Raw genomic sequence first — 20,344 nt, forward strand, 5'->3', positions numbered from 1 at the left:
CACAGGAAGCAGCCCTAGAGAGGTTTTTATTTTTTTAATATATGAATATTTAAAACTAAATGTGTGTTGAAAAAATTAGCCACAAAAGCGTGAATTTAAATAGGCAGTTTGTTGAATAAAACTTAATTTTTTGAATACTAAAATCTTGGAGGTGTAGTTTTGTTGCTGGTTTTTGTTTGTTTAAATGGCCTTGAGCACAAAGGCGGGGAGCTTGGCTGAGTCAGGGCTGGAATGAGCTTAGCAGTATCAAAGTAACAAAATGTAGTACAGGATTTTGCACTGGTTTAGAATTTAGCTGCTGAAAAGCTAACTGTCCGTTAAGGGTTTTTTGGTGTGTGTTGTTGGCTTTTTTGTTTTGTTTTGTTTTGTAATTTATCCACTCGACAATAGGCATGGACAATAGACTTTGTTTATAACGCACAATATTTGTGAATTCAAACAATGATAGTAGCCTTCAAAAACAAAATAGGCACATCCGTACTCAAATGTAATAATTATACGTTAGAATTTCTAATGTAAATTGTTTAGAAAAGGCATCATGCTGACTATTTTTACACAGAAACTCCTCAAAAAGACAATGTAGTGGTATATATTAAAAGAATGTTTTATGTAAACATACCAGTGACTGCAGGTACAAACTGAATTCTTATGTCCTGCTGCTCTGTGTTTTAAGTTTTTAATATAAGCATCCTCAAAATTAGCTGACAGCCTGAGATCTCCAAATGAAATATTGTTCTCTATTATCAATTTTCTTTTTCCTATTAAAAAGTCCCTTTTTTCTCATGACCTAATAGCTGACCATTTATGCATAAGAACGAGAAGTAGTTTCAGTTGTACTTTTGCCTGTTATAAATCTCTGCACACTTTAGTTTGCCGCTATGTGTATATATGCGCACGGACCCACATGCACGCACACTTGCATGCTTGTGCACATATAATCACACACAGACTTTTGACTCAAATTGTGTCCTGCAGCTCCACTTGCCATAATGGAAAATGGATGGAATTGTTTTTATGTGACTCATTATAATATTGATTTTGGGGGGGGAGGGAATAATGAATTCATTTTGAAAATTATATTGCTTTGCTTACGATGTTATGAAATACATCAGTCCTCTGCTATTCTTGACCCTTTCTGTTAAAGGGCTTCTGCAGGACTCATAGAGGTAAAAGTTGCATAGCTATTAAAATATACTGTTAAAGCAAGTGACGGCTCAAAAGGTATTTCACTTGAGTGAATTAACCTGTTATTTTTCACAACGGTATTTCCAGGAGCATTTATTGCCCACATCTAACAATCTCTGCTAAKCAAGGGTTAGTAACAGAGAAAGTAATATTCAGAAGCAACCATTTTAAATCAAAAATCACAGTAAAGTAAATTTTACCTTGGGGTACACAGCCATAATTGAAGGAACTAGTCAGTTGGATGTATGTATGTATGTGAGCTAGAACAAAATTAAGCTTTGGTATTTTATGCTGGAAAGTGACTTTTCTTTTTTCCTTCTATCTCTTGTACTATATAAGTTAGTAGTATTGAAATGATAAAATTGTCCCAACACTAAGCCTGAGAAGTAGTCACAACTTGTATATCAAAGGCATGCAAGCCCAGAAGAGTAATCAAGTGGCCATTGAGCCTGCTGTCCTGGAGTAAGTACAGCTAGATCGCTGAGCAAATACTTGTCTAACCTTTTTCAAAAGCTGCCAGTGCTGCAAATGCTGCAGTTGGTCCAGGTGGCCACTTCCACTGAGAGACTAGTCTTGTAGGGAGAAAGGTCTTTGCGGTGCATCTTCTAATAGTCTTTGCTACAGAGTAAGCCCTTTTCTTCTTGTTTCCCCTTTTCTTGGCTCCCTGACCAGAGGTGACAGGACATCAGGTGCCATCCTCCTTTTCCTGTAACTAGGCAAATCCAGTCTCTTATATCCTGCTTTTCTTCATAAATTCTTTTTCTAAACCTCTCTTCAGATTTCTTTTTTCTCATCTTTGCCAAAGTGTGATGGCCAAAACTTGGACACAGCTGTATTTAGCACTTTTCCTAGAGAGGATCAAGCCAAAAAATGGAAAATTATTCCTGTATTTTACATTATCACTCATAGTAACAAATCTTACCGTGGGTCTGTGTTTGTTTGTTTGTTGGCAATAATATCTCACCTTGTGGCATTGTAACCCTCAGTGTTTTTCTTAGTATTGCTGCCTGCTTAGCTTTTCTTTGTTTTAGGGGGATTTTTGTTGTTGTGTTGGATCTCTTCAACCTAAATAGCAGCACTTTGCCCTCCAGCTGATCATTTTCAGGTTGGATCCTTTTCTCCAAAATACTAGCAACATTTCTCAATCAGACTTCTTATTCTATCCTGCAACACGTTGTTGAAAGTATCATGTGCAGCCCAGTCTTTGAGATCCCTTCAGGAGCTTCTTTGAAATGTTTTTCCAATTTGAAAGCAAGCTGAATGCAAGTTTATAATCCAGTGTCACCTGGACCTTATTTCTCCAGTTTATTTATGAAAATGTCACATAAAGTGCTGTAAAAAAGTTGTTATAGTAACATCAAGATGTTCCCTCTCAAGGCTTTTTCTTATCCAGTAGGCTTGTTACTGTGTTTAAAAAATAGTCCCTGTTAGATTGTCTTTACTTGCTTTATTCTTGACAAATCTGTTTACTCTTACTCTGTTGTTATCATCTAAGTGTTTATATATTGGTTGTTTGTTAAATATTTTCAATATCTTTTCAGTTTTTGAAGTTAGCTGACTGATAGGTTGTTATCTGGCTGCTCTCCTAAAGATAGGCAGTGGCCTTTTGTAGTTCAAGACATTATCTCCTCTTCAGATTCCCCAAAATTATTGTTTTGGTTGATGCTTTGAGGGTAGGTTGCTGTGCTGAATGTGGTGTAGCTTCAGGGATTTTTCAGCTTTCAATACAGAGAGCTCTCATGGAGTTCTTCACCTGCTGTTTTTTTTTTTTTTTTTTTTTCCAAAAGGCTTTAAGGCTTTAGCTTCCTGTTTCCTGAATAGTTGAAATATTTTCTTCTAAAGTTCGTTTTAGGGTTACTTTCTTTCTGTTTTATTCCTCTGTTGCACTTTCCCCTTTACTTCCTCATCTCTCAGGCACAAACAGTAAGATTAAATAACTACTTTTTTGTTCTTGTTATACTAACCTGTGTTTTGCCTTTTGTCACAGTTCTCTTTCAACAGTAGCATAAAGACTGAATTTAACAAGTATATTTCTAAGGGTGTGCCTTCTCTTCTGCTCAAACTAGATGCTATGTTTTTTTTCAGGGGACCTTCCTGAAACGTCATCCTCTAACTCGCAGTCAGCAGCGGGCCAAAGTCTCTCGGTCGGTTCCTATATCTGTGTGTTGGTGCCTGGGCTTGTAGCGTCCGCTGGGGGGGCCGATAAGCCTACAAGCTACGGCTGGGCAGCCTTCGCGGTGCTCGTTATCTGGCAATATTATTAGCAGAACAGGGTAGGCGTCAGGTAGCTGGAAGAGCCTCCAGCAGTCTGGCAGATACAGCGTGCCTCCAAAACGGGCAAGCGCGTTGTCGGAGCGCTATTTCTGTCCCCTGTGGAAGGGGAACTCTGCCTACAACTGTTTATTTTAGGAGTCGTGGAGGAGTGGCCTTCTGRTCCGCTTAACAGGCGTAGTTCCCCCACATCTAAGGTGGTGGCCGTTTTATTTTCTCTTGGTCCCAGGACGAGGCGGTGGCTGTTTTGGTAGGGAAGGAATAATTTCGGCTCTGAGCTGTTCTCAGTTATGCGGGAAAACCTGCTCTCTTTTGGCGCCCTTTCTGGGGCGTTTCTGCTGGTCTCTTGCTGTTAGTGCGTTCCCAGGTGTTTGGCAGWGGAGTTTACCTCCTCGTGCAGCTGTTTGCAGAGCTGTTCCCCAGGAGCTCCTGGCTGTCCCCTCTCCGCTGCGCGGGGTCTGCATAGAGTCCGCCAGCCTCAGCACCTCTGTGCGGGCAGGACCCACGTAGGTGTGGGCGTGGGAAGAACAAGCCTCGCGGCCAGCRACGCTCGTTTTTCCATCCGTTGCACGTTCTGCCTTCTGGGGTATCTACGACAGCACAAGAAAAACTTGGCCTTTTCTGCTRGAAATCATTTAGGTGACTTTCCTCTCTCTACCGCACAACCTTGAGGGCRAATTGAATTCCCATCGTTCCTGCTTTTTATTTGAAGATCTAGCCTTTTTGGACAGGGCTTGTTTGGCCCAAATTGCGGCAGGGGTTTACCATCCCTTCACAGGAACAGGGTGTGCCTCCCTATCTTAAAGTCTCTTTCCAGCTTTTCCACGAGCCATTCGTCAGGCAGTAGTTATGCTAGTTACTAGGCAACGCTTTAATATTTACCTCCAAGCCTGACATGCGTTCATGTGTTGCATCGGGAGACAAGGCTTCATCTATTCACACTGTCGGACGGCAGCAAGCAGAGTGCACGGGGATTTTTTTAGCAGCTGCGTATTGTTGGGTAACTTCCCCCCAGCCCGCAAATGAAAACCAAGACAACTCGCAGTAAAGGGACATCATCCAAAAGTAGACTTATAAAAATAATCTGACTTTCTTATAGGCTGTATGGTAGTTACCAAACAAATACTTAGACATCTGTAGCTTGTGTTGTCACCCCATGAGGCAGAGTGCAAAAGGACCGGGACGGATGAGGACCCTCCTTCCTCTTTGTAGGGCTCTTTTGGGGGTCTGGACAGCTAGAGACTCTGAATGTTGGGGAATTCAGGCAAAAAAAGTGCTCTGTAGTGAAACCAAGACATACACTGCCTCTGAGGGAGCTGAGAGATCAAGGTAGTGTGGTGCCACCTTCTTTATATATGAAAATCAGCTGCAGTAGGAAGTGCCCTGTGCCTTTCTAGTCCCTCCATCCTGCTACCCCTGCCTGAGTCTCCAGCAAAAGATACAACATATTTTTCCTGTCAGCCCTAAGTGTTTACGGGGGAGGATGGCTTGGCACTTCTTCGTAGTAGTTCATCAGCAGGCATTTATTTGACTGTTACTATMCTCAAACTTTTCTTATTCCTCCATGAGCATTTAAACTTCATCTGTCTCCTAATTACTACTAAGTTGTAAGTATTTCAGCTGGATAGCACAGAAAGAAGTAGAAGCTAGGGGTTTTTTTTGAGAGAGAAATTTTAACTAAGATACAGAGCTGTAAAGCTTCCTCTGAGATAGACCTCCTTAAATGAGATTGCCTTCTGAGGAGCAATGTTACAGCTACTATSATGGTAAGTAACACTGTCATGGTCAGATAGTGCTGTGGTAGAGGATCTTTGGAGGTTGTSGTGGTGCTGTTGTAGTGAAACTTTGTAAAGAATTGTTCAGCATGTTGTAAGCAAAAAGTTTAGTGGGAGGTTTTGAAGGGGGAGGAGGAAAAAGGGCTCAGATAAGTTATAAATAAATCATGCCATGCAAGATACAATGATATGTCTTTATTAAATGAATAGTGATTAGGATGATTAATGTGAAGAGGTGTAGAACAGATACTTGTTAGTCATCCAGAAGGAATTCAGATTAATTGAATACAAAATTATGAAAAGGAAAGGAAAGTCTGTTACTGGGCAGAATAAAAAAAAATTACTTTTTTGCTTACAGATTAGCTGGCAGTGATGGTTAAAATATATAAAAAAGGGTGTTAAAAATATTTGTTCCCTGTCCTGAGGTAGGAGGCTTTATACATTCTTACGTGATTTTCCTCTCCAGCTCTTCAAATATTCTCATCTATTATAATCAATCTCTATCTATATATGGAAGCAGAAATTATTTGCTTACAATAATACAGCAATTGCAGATTCTCTCCAGTATATATTTAGTCATGAAACCTCTTACAGGCATGCAAAATATCAGACAAGGCTTTGTGGAGCACTCTTGCATGTGATAATTAACCAGTTCGCGTAGTTCCTGTATTATTGTTAGTCATGTTAATGAGAAGACTGGTGTTTGCAGTTTGACTGGAAGTCCATTCAACCATGTTCCATCACCACCCGCCGCAACACACGCACACACAAGTGACATCTGAGCGTCCTTAGAYTTGTATATAGCCAGTTTTACTGTGCGAATTTTCCTCACAGTGCAGAACGTTGTGAAAATGTGGAAGAGCAGAGAAAAAAGTGTAACTACAAAACCATGAAAAATTGGCAGAAGGACCTAAAGACAATTCTACTAACTAAAAGTGCTGGTATTTGTCCTTGATTTTTTTGGAATTTGAGCGAGGTGGGAACTTACCAGCATCAGAGTGTACCTTTTAAATTCTCTCTAAATTTTGTCTTATTTTTGAGGAGTGCGTGTACTATGAAAAGTTTTGAAGATGCTGGGTACATATATTTAAAAATGACCAAGTATCTTAAAGTTTTGTTTCATGTTTAAAATGAGTTCTTACGGAAGTAAGAAGTCACTCCTGATATGGAATAATAATATTGCTTCTGAATTCATTCAGACTATATGTATTTTCATAGAGCAAGTGGCATGAGTAAACATCCAAAAAAAAAAAAAGAATTTGTGCTGTTCTTTCTTTTGAACATAAAGAGTGAGCACRTTGCTGTGGCTGAGATGGCAGAAACAGCTGTTGGGATGGCTAGGCAGACAAATGTTAAGTGGGAATAGAGAGGTGGTATTATATCTGTATAAAATATTGATGAGACAATTAGAACATTCATTTCTGGGACAAGAAAGATRTAGTCAGAATAAAAGTAAAGCATCCGCTATTCTCAGTAAGATCACTGAAGCCAGAAAAAGGGATTATCATTTGCTGCTTCTGTGCAAGGATTACATGGTATGCTGAAACACTTTTTGACTTGTGTTACATAGTGATTAATTATTCCTCCTCATCTCAACATTTTTGAGTCTGCTAATTTAGTATTAAATATTTTGTATGACAAACTAGTAAATCCAAGAATCCAGTTTCCTTAAAAAGAAAGTTGAATTGTCCAAGAATACTGCTGAGAAACTGTAGGTGCTTCCGTAGGAGAGCAGGATTTACAAATATTTCAAAACTTAATATGAAATTTACTTTCAGYTCATCTTAGAGAAGAGAATGCTGTAATGCAATGTATGGGGAGCAGGCTGTAGAAAACCTACATAAATGTATTGTAGAAATACAGTCAAGGCAGATAATCTAAAATGGTAACTCTTACTCTTCAGTAATAAGTCATTCTTTATTTTTAGTTGGGTATCTAATGAATTCAGGTTGCTTATGCTTGCTTAATATAAATTATATATAACAAAGGTGAAATTTAACTGAACTTTTCCTTTTTCTTTCTCAGAAACAGTCTGCCTCTGCTGATGCATCAAAAACACATGTTATGGAGCCAACTGAAACAAAGGTATGATTTCCTAAGAAACTCATTTTTAAATTAAGCACAAATATAAAGTAGGGGAATTTTCTTTTTTTTAATACTGACTCATATTGTTACTCTGCATATTTCTTGTCTGCAGCTTAATTTCTCCTTTGAAAAATACCTAAAAAAAGTTACCAAGAATACTTGGAGGATTTTATGAAAACAATAATGATTCTAATTTTAATTCAGTCACACTTTTTGTGACATGTATATAGCCCTCCTCCCAGGGTAATTATAGGGTTTTTTACATATTGATAATTTCATATATTTGAAGAATTCAGGGCAAGTTTCAGCTTTTAGTGTGTGTACAATCTCACCTTCTTAGTCATATGTCTGTGCCTACATGTCAGCTTCCTTCCCTTTGTCCTTTACACTTGTTTTATCTTGTTTAATGACTATAACTTCTTCAGTGCATAAGCTGTATCATCAATGCCTGTACTTTGTGTTAGAAAAAATTAGTAAACCTCACTTAGACCCATTGCCTAACACTATTGTCTGAAGTAATGAGCAATGATTCTGTCCCTCCCTCGTTCTTTCATTTTCCGTAACCGTAATAGCAAAACCAACAAAAATACTGAACATCAGACTAGACCAACAAAGACTTGTGCAATGGTAAAGCTGAGGACTTGTTTGTATGCTGTGTATACATGAATAAATAGTACCTGTACAACTGTAGAGCAGCGGTGTTGGAAGGGGCTCCTGGAGGTCCCCTTGGTTCAGCTCCCAGTCTGTGCAGGAACAGCTCTGAAGTTGTATCAGAGTGCTCAGGGCCTTGTCTGGCAAGCTTCGAGTATCTTTMAGTGTGCAGGTTGCACGGCCTCTCTTGAGGAGCCAGCTCTGATGTTTGATCACCTTCATTATTGTTGTTTGTTGTTGYCTTGCATTGGAGAGTTCAAACCTGGGCATAATATTCCAGATGTGGTCTCAGAAGTGCTAAGTAGAGGGAAATAGTCTTTTCCCTCAGCAGTGCCTCAGACTGCTTTTAATAATGAAGCCCAATATGCAATTAGTCCTGCTCACTGCAGGGGCATGCTACTGACTCATGTTCCACTTACTGTCCATGAGGCCCTCCAGGTCTGTGTCTGCAGAGCTGCTTGCTATAGCATTGGCTCACAGCCTGTAATGCTGTGTGGGCTCTTCAGTTCTAGGTATGGGTGCCTTTTTGTCTTTGAATTTTCCYGAGGTTTCTGACAATCTGTCTTTCCAGCCTGTTGAGGTCTTTCTGACCAGCAGCCCTACCCTCTGGTGCATCAGCTGCCTCCCCTTAGCTTTTTATTGTCCATAGACTTGATGAGGAAGCCCATCTTCAGCTAGGTTGTAGATGGAGGTGATAAGCAGTATCAGGATCACCTATTGACCAATGGGCAATGCCACCTTTTTTTTTTTTTAATCTTGCTGAAACAGACTTCTTTTGTCCAGGTACACAGGCAAAGTTAATGCTTGCCTGTAGACTTTGAGCAAGGACTCATGAATCTTTTGAACTTTTCTGAACAAAGAAGTCTTTATAAGAAGTATCCATTTCCTTTTTCAGCTCTTGCTCCTCTAAACACCACTATACTCTTGCATGAGTGTGTCTTCAAATATTTTCTTTCAGAACGAATAGCTACAGAAGGCYAATGTGTTTAGTTTTTATAACCCTTTTCTTCCACATGCACCCACAATATGCAAGACCTACACTAGTAGTAGTGAGCTGGGGAACAATTAAACCTTTTATTTGCGAATAATAATCATCATACACAAAAGGACCTGTCAGTCTTCAATTTCAAATTCCTTTTACGTTTGTGAGCAAACTCATTTGTATGATGTTCATTTCTGATACCATTCTCTGTTACTGAATTCAGCCAGATATCTAAAAATAGATATTGTCTTTTTCTTAGTTATGTCTTGAAATAACCCTCAGAAGAATGGGGTAAATTTCTAATGAAATCAATAAAGCTGGTGTTTGCAAGACGAAACAGAGCTACTGCAGCAGAGGCGTAAACKTCAGTGCTGAAAGACTGGTAAACACCAGTCCCTCTGAAACACTTATCCTGCATTTGCATATATATGACAATTTTATTTTAAAGGTGCGGTGTTATTAAAGTTTTCCTTCTTGGTTAAGCAGATCATCTGCATTTTGACATTAGTCTTTGAAAAGAAATAGTTCCTGAGTATTGGAGCTTTAATTTCTAATCCCAAATTTCTGGCAAGTAAATCACTCCAACTCTACACCCTGCTGTGATCAAGTCTCACTTCTCTTTCTTAGAGTCTCTCTATTGTACCACTTTCCCTAAAGGTCCTCTGGACCCTCTTTAGCTTTCAGATCTGCACATAAATCCTTTGTCTCTCACAGTTTTATGCCACGTTGAAAAACCTGGGAGTTAGTGCAGCTGAGAGGAATGTGGAATTTCTTGTTTTGTGGCAATGTCCAAAGGGTTAAGTGAGGTGGTCAGAGGTTTGGAAGTGAGGGCAGGAACCCAGTGGATTTTGTTGGAGGAATAGGGGGAGCAGGGTGCAAGTACTGACTGCCATTGAGGAAAAGATTTCCTCTTCAGTTTCTTCCTTTTGCTGATGTAAACATTTGTGCATCTGCACTATTAAGTGAATAAGAAAAATGATCTAGCTGAAAAAGAATTTTTCTTTCCCAGACTATTTTCCAATTTCGTGGGTCAGTTTAACRTGTGGCCTCACAGATGCTGGCACGGTGCAGCTGGGTCTAGGTAGCAGAAGRAGAAGTGCAGCGTCTTTCCTCTGTAGGAGATCAGTGTATGTTATGAACGGATGCTGTGGCTTCACACTATGACTGCTCACAATTGATTGTGTTTAAAAGATAACTAAATGTTGACTTTCAGTGTATAGCCTCATGCTGAAGGTGTGAGAGCACTGCTTTGATTTGTCCAAGAATAARTCTGTATCGTTAGAATTGAACGTTATGGCCAGAAGTGTGCCCAAGTAGAGGGGTGTGGGTGGGTGTGCGCACGTGTGCATTCAGGGTCATTTATTTAATGTGACCTTAAMGTCTTTAGGTGTTTTTAAAGAAGTCTTGAATCAAAGTGTTGTACATGTCAGTCCATATATTCTGCAGCATTGTCATAAACTTATAGCATGAGCAATTTTGTAGATTTTTAAAAGCTATACAAGAATAACAAATAACATATAACCTAGTCAATAAAATACACTAAGTAGTCAATGATATTTACAATACATTAAAAAAATGGCATGTAGTTGCTAGTAAATGGTGTCTGATGCTGTAGGATGTTGACACCATTAAAATGCTAACCACTTAGCTCTGAAGCCATTAGTCATTAGCTAATAATCTTCAATTACAATCTTTTTGTCATGCTTCTTCACATTGCCGCCTTCCCTGTAAGCCCACCACAGTTTGGAAATAAATTATTGAGACCATATGTTTCTTGAGCCTCGTTCTTTTGCTTCTGTGGCATTTTTTGTGCCCTAGCTGCCAACTAAGAACATCTTGTGTCTAACTGAATTTTTGCTTCAGTTGGTATATAAATATATCTAACCTTTTCAAGCTAAAAGCTGAAAATTTAGRACTACCTTTTTGAACATAGAATTAAGTAGTGTACAGGTGCACATACAGATGTGAGTGTCTTTGCATTAACCATATGGTAAGCATATATGTATAGGAGACATATACATAAAGTATTGACTGAACCTGAGAAGTATCCTGTTTTATTCACGGTTCACATGAAGAGAAAATCCAAAGGGAGAATCTGGGAGGTTTAACAATATTCTTTTTTTTATAATTTTTTTTCCAGGAAATTTTTGGCTTTCATCTGTAGAAATAGTTTGTTTTCTGTGATTTTTTTTTCTTTTAATGCTATTCTTTGCATTAAAGAAAGCACCACACTTTCATGTGGTGTTATGTTCTTCGCTGTGGTCTACAGCTTCAGGAGCTTGTGCGAGAGCTTGTGGCGAGAGATCTACACATACATGTTCAGGATTTCACAACCAAGTACTTGTGGTTCTGTTTTGGGGTATGAATACTTGCATAAAAATGATAAACTGTTTAGCAAATTTTTGTGGGTAATCAGCTWACAAATATAAGCTGGATATACCTAAACAGTAATTAATGTTTGGCAGCTGAGATGAGAAGAACTTGCAAAAGTGCAATAACAATCTTCATCTTTAAATTACAGTCTGGTTGAATTTTTTGTTGTTTCTTCACTGAGTTTTAAATAATGATTTTTTTAAAAAAAGTCTATAACTTGTCTCTCAGCATCTTTAAATGCATTCAGTGTATTGTACAGATATGGAGGGTTTCTGTCTGTGGCCCCATATTTCCTAAGCGGAGTCTGAAAATCCTCTTGCTGCATGTGTATGCCATGCTGTGAAATGCGGTGCTGGTGTCAGCTGCCACTAGAGGAAGCATACTGATATCAGGCTCAGAGGAGGAAAGGTCCCAGGATCGAGTAGCACTGCTACGACTTGCACTGCTTTCCGTACGGAGCTGTTGCACCCCTGTGGAGCTCTGCCCTGCGACTGTTACCCGTCTTTGTGGGTGCTGGCTCAGGAACGTGTGCTCTGTTGCGTGGCATGTAYGTGGATATATATCTCTCTATCTAACTTTAGAGTCTTTCCACCTAGTGCTGTTTCTAGCAGTAATAGACCAAATCACACTCTGAGTTCATGTTCTCCCCTGGTGATTCTGCAGCTAGAACTTGTGAGGCTCATGCATTAGTCGACAGCCTTTGACTRATTCTCCTTCAGAGTCTCCAGGTGACTTTCCAGTGGCCACATTGGCTCTTCTAGTGTTAATCATAGCACAGTTAAAATAGTAGCAGCAAAAAATTAATAAGATACRGTGAAGAGTCTACCATTTTCATGTTTCTTCTTTCTTATCAAATATAACGATCCTTTTGCTTTTTAGTCTTTTGTTCTTGCATGTTTCTGTTGGGATTAATTTATTGTTTACTGTACTTTGACTTCAGGTGAATCATAGGAATAGATTTTTGTGGTGTGGCTGCAGAAATTTTTCAGATGTTTATTGCATTTAAAGTCCTCCTTCTCCCTCTTTTCATTCCTTAAGTTAAATATTTATATGACGTATGTGTGTGYACGTGCGCATTTTACTACTCCTAGAACACCTGAATGGAGTTATGTGCCAGTCTTGTAAACTGCCAAAATCAAAACATTATGTGTTAGTTGTGTAATACATGTGCTCTCAAGAATGAATCTATCTGATATAAAGATATTGCTCTTTTAATAAATTGACCCCTTAAAAATGACCAAGCATGTTAATCTCTGTCTGTATGTACACTGCTTATATTTCAGCCCACACCAACAACCAAAACAGAACCTGGAAAAACTGCACAGTCAACCAAGGTAAGTGCTCGTTTTTCACGCTTGGTGATTTGTTTTACTTTGTTTTCTGACTGACTTTGAAATGACAAGCTAAATCCTTTGCTACTTCTGTGCCACATGAAACTGCTGCGTGAGTAGAGAGAAAYCTACCTGTGTGCAGAAGAGCTCAGGAGCTGGCAGGCGTATTGTAGGAGAACAGCTAGTGTGCATCAGCACTTGGCAACTGCTTAAGAAGCCTTCTGATAACAAGTTCTAAGTCCAGCTCATGCTTAGTCAAGTTAAGTGCAGGTAGGAAGAAGTGGAGAAAGCTGGTGTCTTTACTTTTCCTGAATAGTTGATCTGAGACATRGTGTGGAATTTACTCGTACATCGGTTGCAAGCTCTGGGTTTTTTCCTCTGTCGTTTGCTGTGATACTAGTTTTTGTAGTAAATTGACTCCAGCATTTTAGGGAGGATTGAAATTCCTTCCCTTTTTACCCCTCTTTCCTTACTTACCTCCATGCTCAGCCCAAGGAGAACAGAAAAACTGAAGGCTTTTAAAGAAAAAATAAATTATCCTAAGTATAAAAGCAAGCAGCCTCCTTTCCCCGAAAACAAAGAAACCTCTCCAAATTCAAAGCACAAAAGCAAAGTTATTTCAGTCTTAATTTGCAAAAGGGCAGGAGGAGGTACTTGGGTAGAGAGCCGTAGTTTTGCAAGAGCGTATAAGAAAAGTTGATTTCCATTTATTTTTTGACTGTCTGAAAACATAATTTAAAATACAATTAAGGATAAGTGACCGGTAGAAAGTACCATAAGCGTGTTTTTCCTCCTCATACAGTAGCTAGCAATGGCTGTACATCTGCCAGCTTCTCTAGCCAAATGTGAACTGTGCCTTCCCCTGTGAATATAGTTTGAAAGTAGAGCTATTACTGCCTCTTCTAAAACTGCATATGTGTGTCAGGGAGGGAGGTGCATATGTAGCTGGCTAAGAATAAAGTAATTTGAAAATGAGAAGGTCTTTTAAAGTGTGGGTGTAGTGATACAGCTTTGGCTTTCACCTTTTCCATTGTAGTAAGCCCTATGTAGATAAATATTTAAAGGATTGTCCACTTCAGAGTGTATATTCTAGGCAGGAAGTGCACCTTCCTTTATGTAGCCTGAGTTTACTGAATTTCCCTAGATGATAGGAAATATTATTTCCTATCTAATGACTTCAGTCAGTCAAACTGTTTATTTGTAGATGTATTTATTGAACTAGTCTAGATCTCGTCCCATTGTATTGAGTGGTGATAAGAGTAAATGATCTCAAATTTTTATTTAATGACAGCCAACAGACTCTCAAAGTAAAAAACCGACTGAAGATAACCAAAAGGAAACCGGTGATGTAAGTTATATCTTTTTTTTTTTTTCCCTTGGGGTTTTTTTGTGGTATTTTTTTGTTTTTGTTTTTTAATACAAAAGAGAGAAAGAAGAAAAAGAACCCCAAAATAATCAAGTAGCAATGTTTTTCTTTACGTAGGGAAAAAGCCAAATAGGACCTTCTGTGACAACAGCTTCTAAACAAAACGATACAGGAAAAGGAACTACCAGTCAAACTGATCAACCCTCACAACCAACCTCCACAGAAAGAGCAAAGGTATAGTAAAAGTAGAAATCCAATTTTTATTGTTTTGTTATTACAGGGAATAGAAATCTGAATCAAGAATGCTGAATGTTGTAAAACCAGACTAGGCCACAAAAATCACAATGTAGAAGAAGTCTGAAACCATGCTATTTTAAAAAGTGTGTATGACAAACTTCCTTTAGGCTGCTCCAAAATTCAGAATTTCAGAAACTTCAGATTTTGCCTACTACTTAAATTACATACTGAATATACCAATTTCAGCTTACCCAAGATAGCAYTGATGGATAAGCATCAGCTGCAAGGCAGATGCAGGTGCACCACCAACTGACATTGATGGTTTTCAGTAGTTGTTTGCTGATCCTGATGTGCATCCATCTTTTGTCTTCTTTGCACATCTATTTTTATTGACTAACACATTCTGGCTGTTAGCCAAATAAGTCACATTAAGATTTTTATTTCAGTTATAGGCCTGCTTAAGCCTGTACCTGTGTATTACATATTTGGGGCTTCTCTGTCATTCATGCAAGCTTTTTGCAAGTTTCTTGCAAATACTTAGGCATAGTTGACTCTGCAGTTTTTCCTCTGCCCTTTCATTACTGAAGGGTGAACAGATAGGAATCAAGTACTTCTTAATGTGAGCACTGCCATAGCGGAAATACTTTATCTGTGGAGTGTTCTAAGCAAATTTTGTAGTGGCAATGTCTGCTCTGAATGTGGAAAGTCAGCAGGCTAGCGGTTTGCAGTGGGCAGCCCATTGTCCCTGACTGCGAGACTCTGAAGAAAACTGGGAAGAGATAGGTTAGGGAGAAGGGTGGGAGGGGATCATTTCAGAAGGGGCAAAAAGCTGGAGTAAGACTGTGTAGCAGAGTCAGGACTTGGACCTTTTGGACTTCTGGTCTGCATGTGTCTTGAGTAACAAGGCTGCAGTGACATGGAGGACTTCTGCAGCTCTCCTACAACTCAGATCTTTTTGCAGTAAATGAGAATGTTGGTAATGCAGAAATGTACTTTCTGTCTTGATGTTCTTCCTAGCATGCACCGAATTCCCTGAAGCAGTAAGTAGGCAGTTTTCAGTTTACTTGTTTGAGTGGTATCAGTTAGTGATTTTAATGCTATATTTGAGAACTACCAAACTTCAAAGCAATCCAGGTGTAAATGAAAGCTTTCTGAAGAGGCTTGGAAAGGGCCTCATAATCCTTTTGCACTGCAGACTTCTTTTACTGACAAAGTAAAAGAAAGAGGTAAAGTTGTTAAAATTGCACACTTTTTTTTTTTTTTTTTTTTTTTTTTTTAGCTGAATCATAGTGGAAACAGAGTATATCTACATAATATTGCAGGTGCCCAAGCTTCTGGAAGCTGTGCAGGATTTTAGCCTATTGCTGAGTCAAAAATATATATATGCAGTTTCTGAGTTGGATTTTTTTAGCCTAGACTTGGTATTATCAAGCAAACTGCAGCTACCTGTCTTCCAGACCACTCAACCAGTAAGCAGAAGCAGCCTTTATCTGCTTTTTGAGGAAGCATAAATGAACATGAATGATGGATATACATACCTCAGTGGAATGTCTCTGTTTTACTTACTTTTGTCTCTAGAATTTTTAACATAAGGTCATGTAATAATGCTGTCTCACACGCTTTCTCTTATTTCTCCAGGCTAAGTCTGAAAACAAGTCTGTATCAGATGGTGCAGCCCTTGCAGGTGCAGCTGGTGCTGTTGCAAGTTTGGCTACTGCAGCTGATGAGTCAACCACTGAGGTAAATAAAGCTTTCCTTATAAAAAAAAAAATCTGCCTGTAGCACTTCATTTCATCCATTTTGCAGCATAAAGAAACTAAACTGGCAATTGCTGAAGTATTCCTATGTAGTAGTTATGTACAGTGGTGAAGAACTATCTAAAAGAATACCTAACTAAATACTGGTATGCCATTTGTGTTTTATCTAATAGGGCTGACTTAGAATCACTTTTTACTGCATCTAGTGTTGTTGTCAACAAAAAGCTAATTAAATGTAATCTACAGTTATATTCTTGTAAGTGTATATTCATGTGTGTGCATATACATAGACATACATATATACATACACATACATAGATGTATCAGGTGGTATATAAATAGAAGTAATCTTATTACTGACACAGAGAGAGGATTTTAAGAACAAATGTTTAACAAGTATTGGACTTGCTCAGAACAAGCTTTTGGTTTTGTTTTGGGGAATTCTCTACAAATTCTTCACATGATTCAAATCTGGTTTTCTTTGCACAGAATAATAACTTCTATAAACCTCTGCATATTTTTTAGCCTGCTATGGATGAGTCTGCACTGGATAGCCTAATAGATACTCTAGGTGGACCTGAAGAAGATGTGCCTACTAGTCCAGTTTACACTGGTCCGGAAGTTACGGTATTTTATATGTGCATATATATATATATTTTTGTTGTTATTATTTATTTATTTATAGAAGATTCATCTTTTAAAATGTGTGTAGTTGCTCACTATTACGTTGATCTAGTGATTGGCACTTTAGTTTGCTAAGAAGTAAAATAGAGTTTGCATAGTTGCAGTTTAGTGTTGTTTTTAGTAGTACAGAAATGATATAATTATGTATATATTGCAGTAGAAAACAGTGAAATGTCAAGAAAGTTCACTGCTCTTTTCAYTGACTTCCAAGCATGTTCTCTACCAGATTTAGAAAAGTCAATGGTGGAGGCTTAAGAAAAAGAGAACCTAGGAGCTTTTTTTTCTACTTGCAGCACAGTAAAGCGTTGAGAATTTGGGGAAGAATGCATACTTCTCCGAGTTTGAACATGAGAGTTGCATAAAGAATATTAAGATTACTAGTTCAATGTAATAGTCACCCATGATAAAAACTTCAGAATTCATAAATATTTAAAATTCAATCCAGATAGAGTAATGTATTCTGTGGCCTGAGAYATTGGAATGCCTTACTGCAGAAGGAACCTGACTGCAGAGATGCAGAGTTTTGCTAGATGGCATCTCTTGTTGAAGCAAGTTGAGATGCTTGTGCATGACGCTAGGTTCTGAAAGACACTGTCAGGTCATGCTCCAAGACCGTCCTTCTGTCCTACTCAGTCCTTGCCTTTTCTTTCCAGAAATCACTGTAGATAGCTCTACATTAGAAACAATAAGCTGTTCAGTAAACAAAGGTACAAAAATATTAACCCTTGCATTCTTTTCATAGGAAGATATTTCTTCAAGATACTTAGAAGAACTGGGTAAACGGGAAGGTAGTCTTCCTCCAGAGTACGTTAAATTGTTGAAGGTTAGTGACGTGAACAAAATAATTCTTTGTGCATGTTTTCTTCTTTTTTTGTATTTTGTTTTTTCCCATTCACCACAAAACTAATTCTCTTTTTAGAGCAAAGGGGTCTACAAAGATGGAATCCCACCAAAAACAGATGAACGATCTGAAGTAAGACTTATTTTTTATATTGCAAGGTGAAAATAAATCAGTGTTATCATTGTATTCCTGGGAAAATTAAAAACTTTTGTGCCATCAAAAGTTCTAGGAAGTGGGAGAGCTCCAGTGTCATCTGGAGCTGCCAGATGACAAAAAATACTGACAAAAATAATAAAACTTATCAAGATTTTAAATAAATAAATAAATAGAACCTTTCAGGAGACTAACTGAAGCTGAAACAATTACATCAAATTCTTGTTGATATTTTGTGTATAATAATAGTAAGATAGGAAACAGTAGCTATACATGCAGGAATACCTTGATAGTGTCATAGCAAAGTCTACCTGAATTTCTGTACTTAGCAGGATCATTCTGTAAGCCAACTGAATTTCACTCTTCATAAATTTAACATACAAAAATAAAAGCTTATCTAAAAAAATGCATCAACAAATAAGGGCAAATATATTTTTTTTCTTTGTCAACTCAAAATTGCAACAGCAACATGCGCTTATGAGTCATGTAAGTAAGCATGGAGCACACTCAGATTTTAAAGTGAGTTTGACTGCATTGATACCTGAGTTCTAATAGTTGTAACGTAATTTGCAATTTTTTGCTTAGAAATCAATGACAGATGATGAGCTTGCAGATGCCCTATCATCTGATTTTACCTGTAGCACTGCTTCTACTGAAGAAAAGAAGGCAACGGTGACAGAGGTATTGAAAGTTTATGCTACTGCATATGTTTATGGCTGTAAAATATTGCCATTATTATCTTAAATGTTTCACTTTAAAATTAYGTTGACCATTTTGCTTTTTTCTTTCTCTTTGCAAACTTCCCTGTAATTGCATCTCTCATTTTGCCTGTATATAAAAGAAGCCAAGTAAGGAAGGAGAAATCATACAAGCAGAAGCAGCAATTTCAGTCAAAAGCTCAGCTCCTCCGAAGGAGAAGAAAACAAAATCAGAAGAGGTATAGATTGTCTTTGACTGGATAACTTTTAATTAAAATTTCACATGTTGTAAATACATTTCATACTGTATGTGTGCCTGATCTTGTAAAGATGGTCATCCTCATTTTCAATTGAAAATTCTGTTTTTCTCAGGCAGTATTGGAAAAATAGGAATTGCAGTTGCTCAGACTCTTAAGGAGGATGTTCTGCATCTTAAAAACCAGGCTTTAATGGGTCAGATAATTCTACTTCAGAATTCCTGTTCAGGATAACTCTTGTTCTTCTTGTGACTGGAGGCAACAGAGTATTAAAATTAATGTTTTCTTAGCTATGTGAGGCTTTTTAAAAATATTTATATGATTTTATTTTCTTATTTTTTGGAGATGTTTCTTTTTTCCTCTCTAGAGAGAGAGGGTAAGCTTATAATTTTTAGGTTTGCGAATTTAAAGAATTTGGCGATTGTATTATGCAATATTGTTCTTTTTGCTTTTTCTCCCTCCTTAAGGGGAGATTTACTTTGAGTCTGTGCTGATTTTGTCACAGAATTTGCCATATGTTGCAATCTGATGTTAAGAAAATCGGGTGAAGTCAAGCAGAAATGACCCATATGGTGGTGGCTGTTTGCGTGAGCATCATATACAGCATAAAAGATGCATATAAATGAAGCCTGGGCCATTTAATGGAAATAGTAAAATGATTTACACATTTTCTTAAATACAGGAAATTACAGATGATGCAATGGAAGCGCTACTTGATACTCTTGGTGAACCTGAACCTGAACCTGAACCAGATCTTAGCACTGTTGTAGAGGTGTCGGAGGTATACATTTTATTTACTTGTTTTTAAAGCATTTTTTGTAATCCCCAAAGGAGTTCTGGTTCCTTTCTGCTAGATACCATATAAATTTGTAAAATAATAATTTAAAAAAGTGACTTAGATATGAAAGTCCTAAGAAATGTCTCAGGCTAATATGGTTAAGAAAATCAAGAAATTAACTATTTCCAAGAGGATACAGGTTTGAAGATAGTCTGTTCTGTATAGTCATCTGTCCTTTTAGGTTATACATGCATATGTATATATCCTCCTGTGTCTGCTTTAGTTCCTCTTGTTTTTTCCCGAGCATTGGGTACAATTTGTAACAGGTTTTTCTCTTGTATGTTTACTGTTTTGCTTTTTGAATAGCTTTTTTGCTTTCGGGTGGGAATTCTCCTTTTCTAACCAAACCTCCTTATTTTTCTAATTTGCATCTGGTCTTTCCCTTTATCTCCTCMGGTGTCTTTCCAGAAGTTTAAACAGTAGCCTTATCTTGGCATGTTAAACTTCGGCTTTTTAGTTTAGTTTTCTTTAACTCTGCCTTGCCTTACTAGTCTCACCTCTTTTTTTTCCTATCTTCACTTACAGCTCAGAGCAGGCAAATGACAGGGGGATAGTAGAAAATCAGCTGCTGATGAAGGAAGACATTGGAGCTCAATTTTGGCAAAATATATATCTATATATATAGATATAATAATGCGGATTCAGTCAGTCTGGGCCTTCAGATAATTTGGTTGATGCATTGCTTCATTAGAGAGGTCTAGAGAATGAAAATCTGTGCATCAGTAGCTCTAGTAGACAAAAGATTCAGCATAACAATTTATGTAATTAAAGTGATGTTAGCTAAGGAAGTCTGAGGACTCTGTATACCTCAGAGTCTTAAAAGTAGCAGCCAGGTAGCTACAACTCCAAACAGTGTCTAC

General features: G+C 38.0%; 1 protein-coding gene across 1 annotated transcript in view; it reads left to right on the forward strand.

Moving 5' to 3' along the window:
- CAST (calpastatin) overlaps positions 1-20,344 on the forward strand; it is a 57,068-nt gene that overhangs the window by 18,921 nt on the left and 17,803 nt on the right. The window contains exons 4-14 of the mRNA XM_085299762.1: positions 7,257-7,316; positions 12,606-12,656; positions 13,945-14,001; positions 14,137-14,253; positions 15,895-15,996; positions 16,539-16,640; positions 17,440-17,520; positions 17,617-17,670; positions 18,277-18,372; positions 18,533-18,628; positions 19,329-19,427. Coding sequence (XP_085155888.1) covers positions 7,257-7,316; positions 12,606-12,656; positions 13,945-14,001; positions 14,137-14,253; positions 15,895-15,996; positions 16,539-16,640; positions 17,440-17,520; positions 17,617-17,670; positions 18,277-18,372; positions 18,533-18,628; positions 19,329-19,427 — 915 coding nt within the window. The remainder of the gene's footprint in view (positions 1-7,256; positions 7,317-12,605; positions 12,657-13,944; positions 14,002-14,136; positions 14,254-15,894; positions 15,997-16,538; positions 16,641-17,439; positions 17,521-17,616; positions 17,671-18,276; positions 18,373-18,532; positions 18,629-19,328; positions 19,428-20,344) is intronic.

Source organism: Rhea americana, unplaced genomic scaffold (genome assembly GCF_003343005.1).
Source record: "Rhea americana isolate MKP2758 unplaced genomic scaffold, rheAme1 scaffold_153, whole genome shotgun sequence".
Taxonomy (NCBI): Eukaryota; Metazoa; Chordata; class Aves; order Rheiformes; family Rheidae; genus Rhea; species Rhea americana.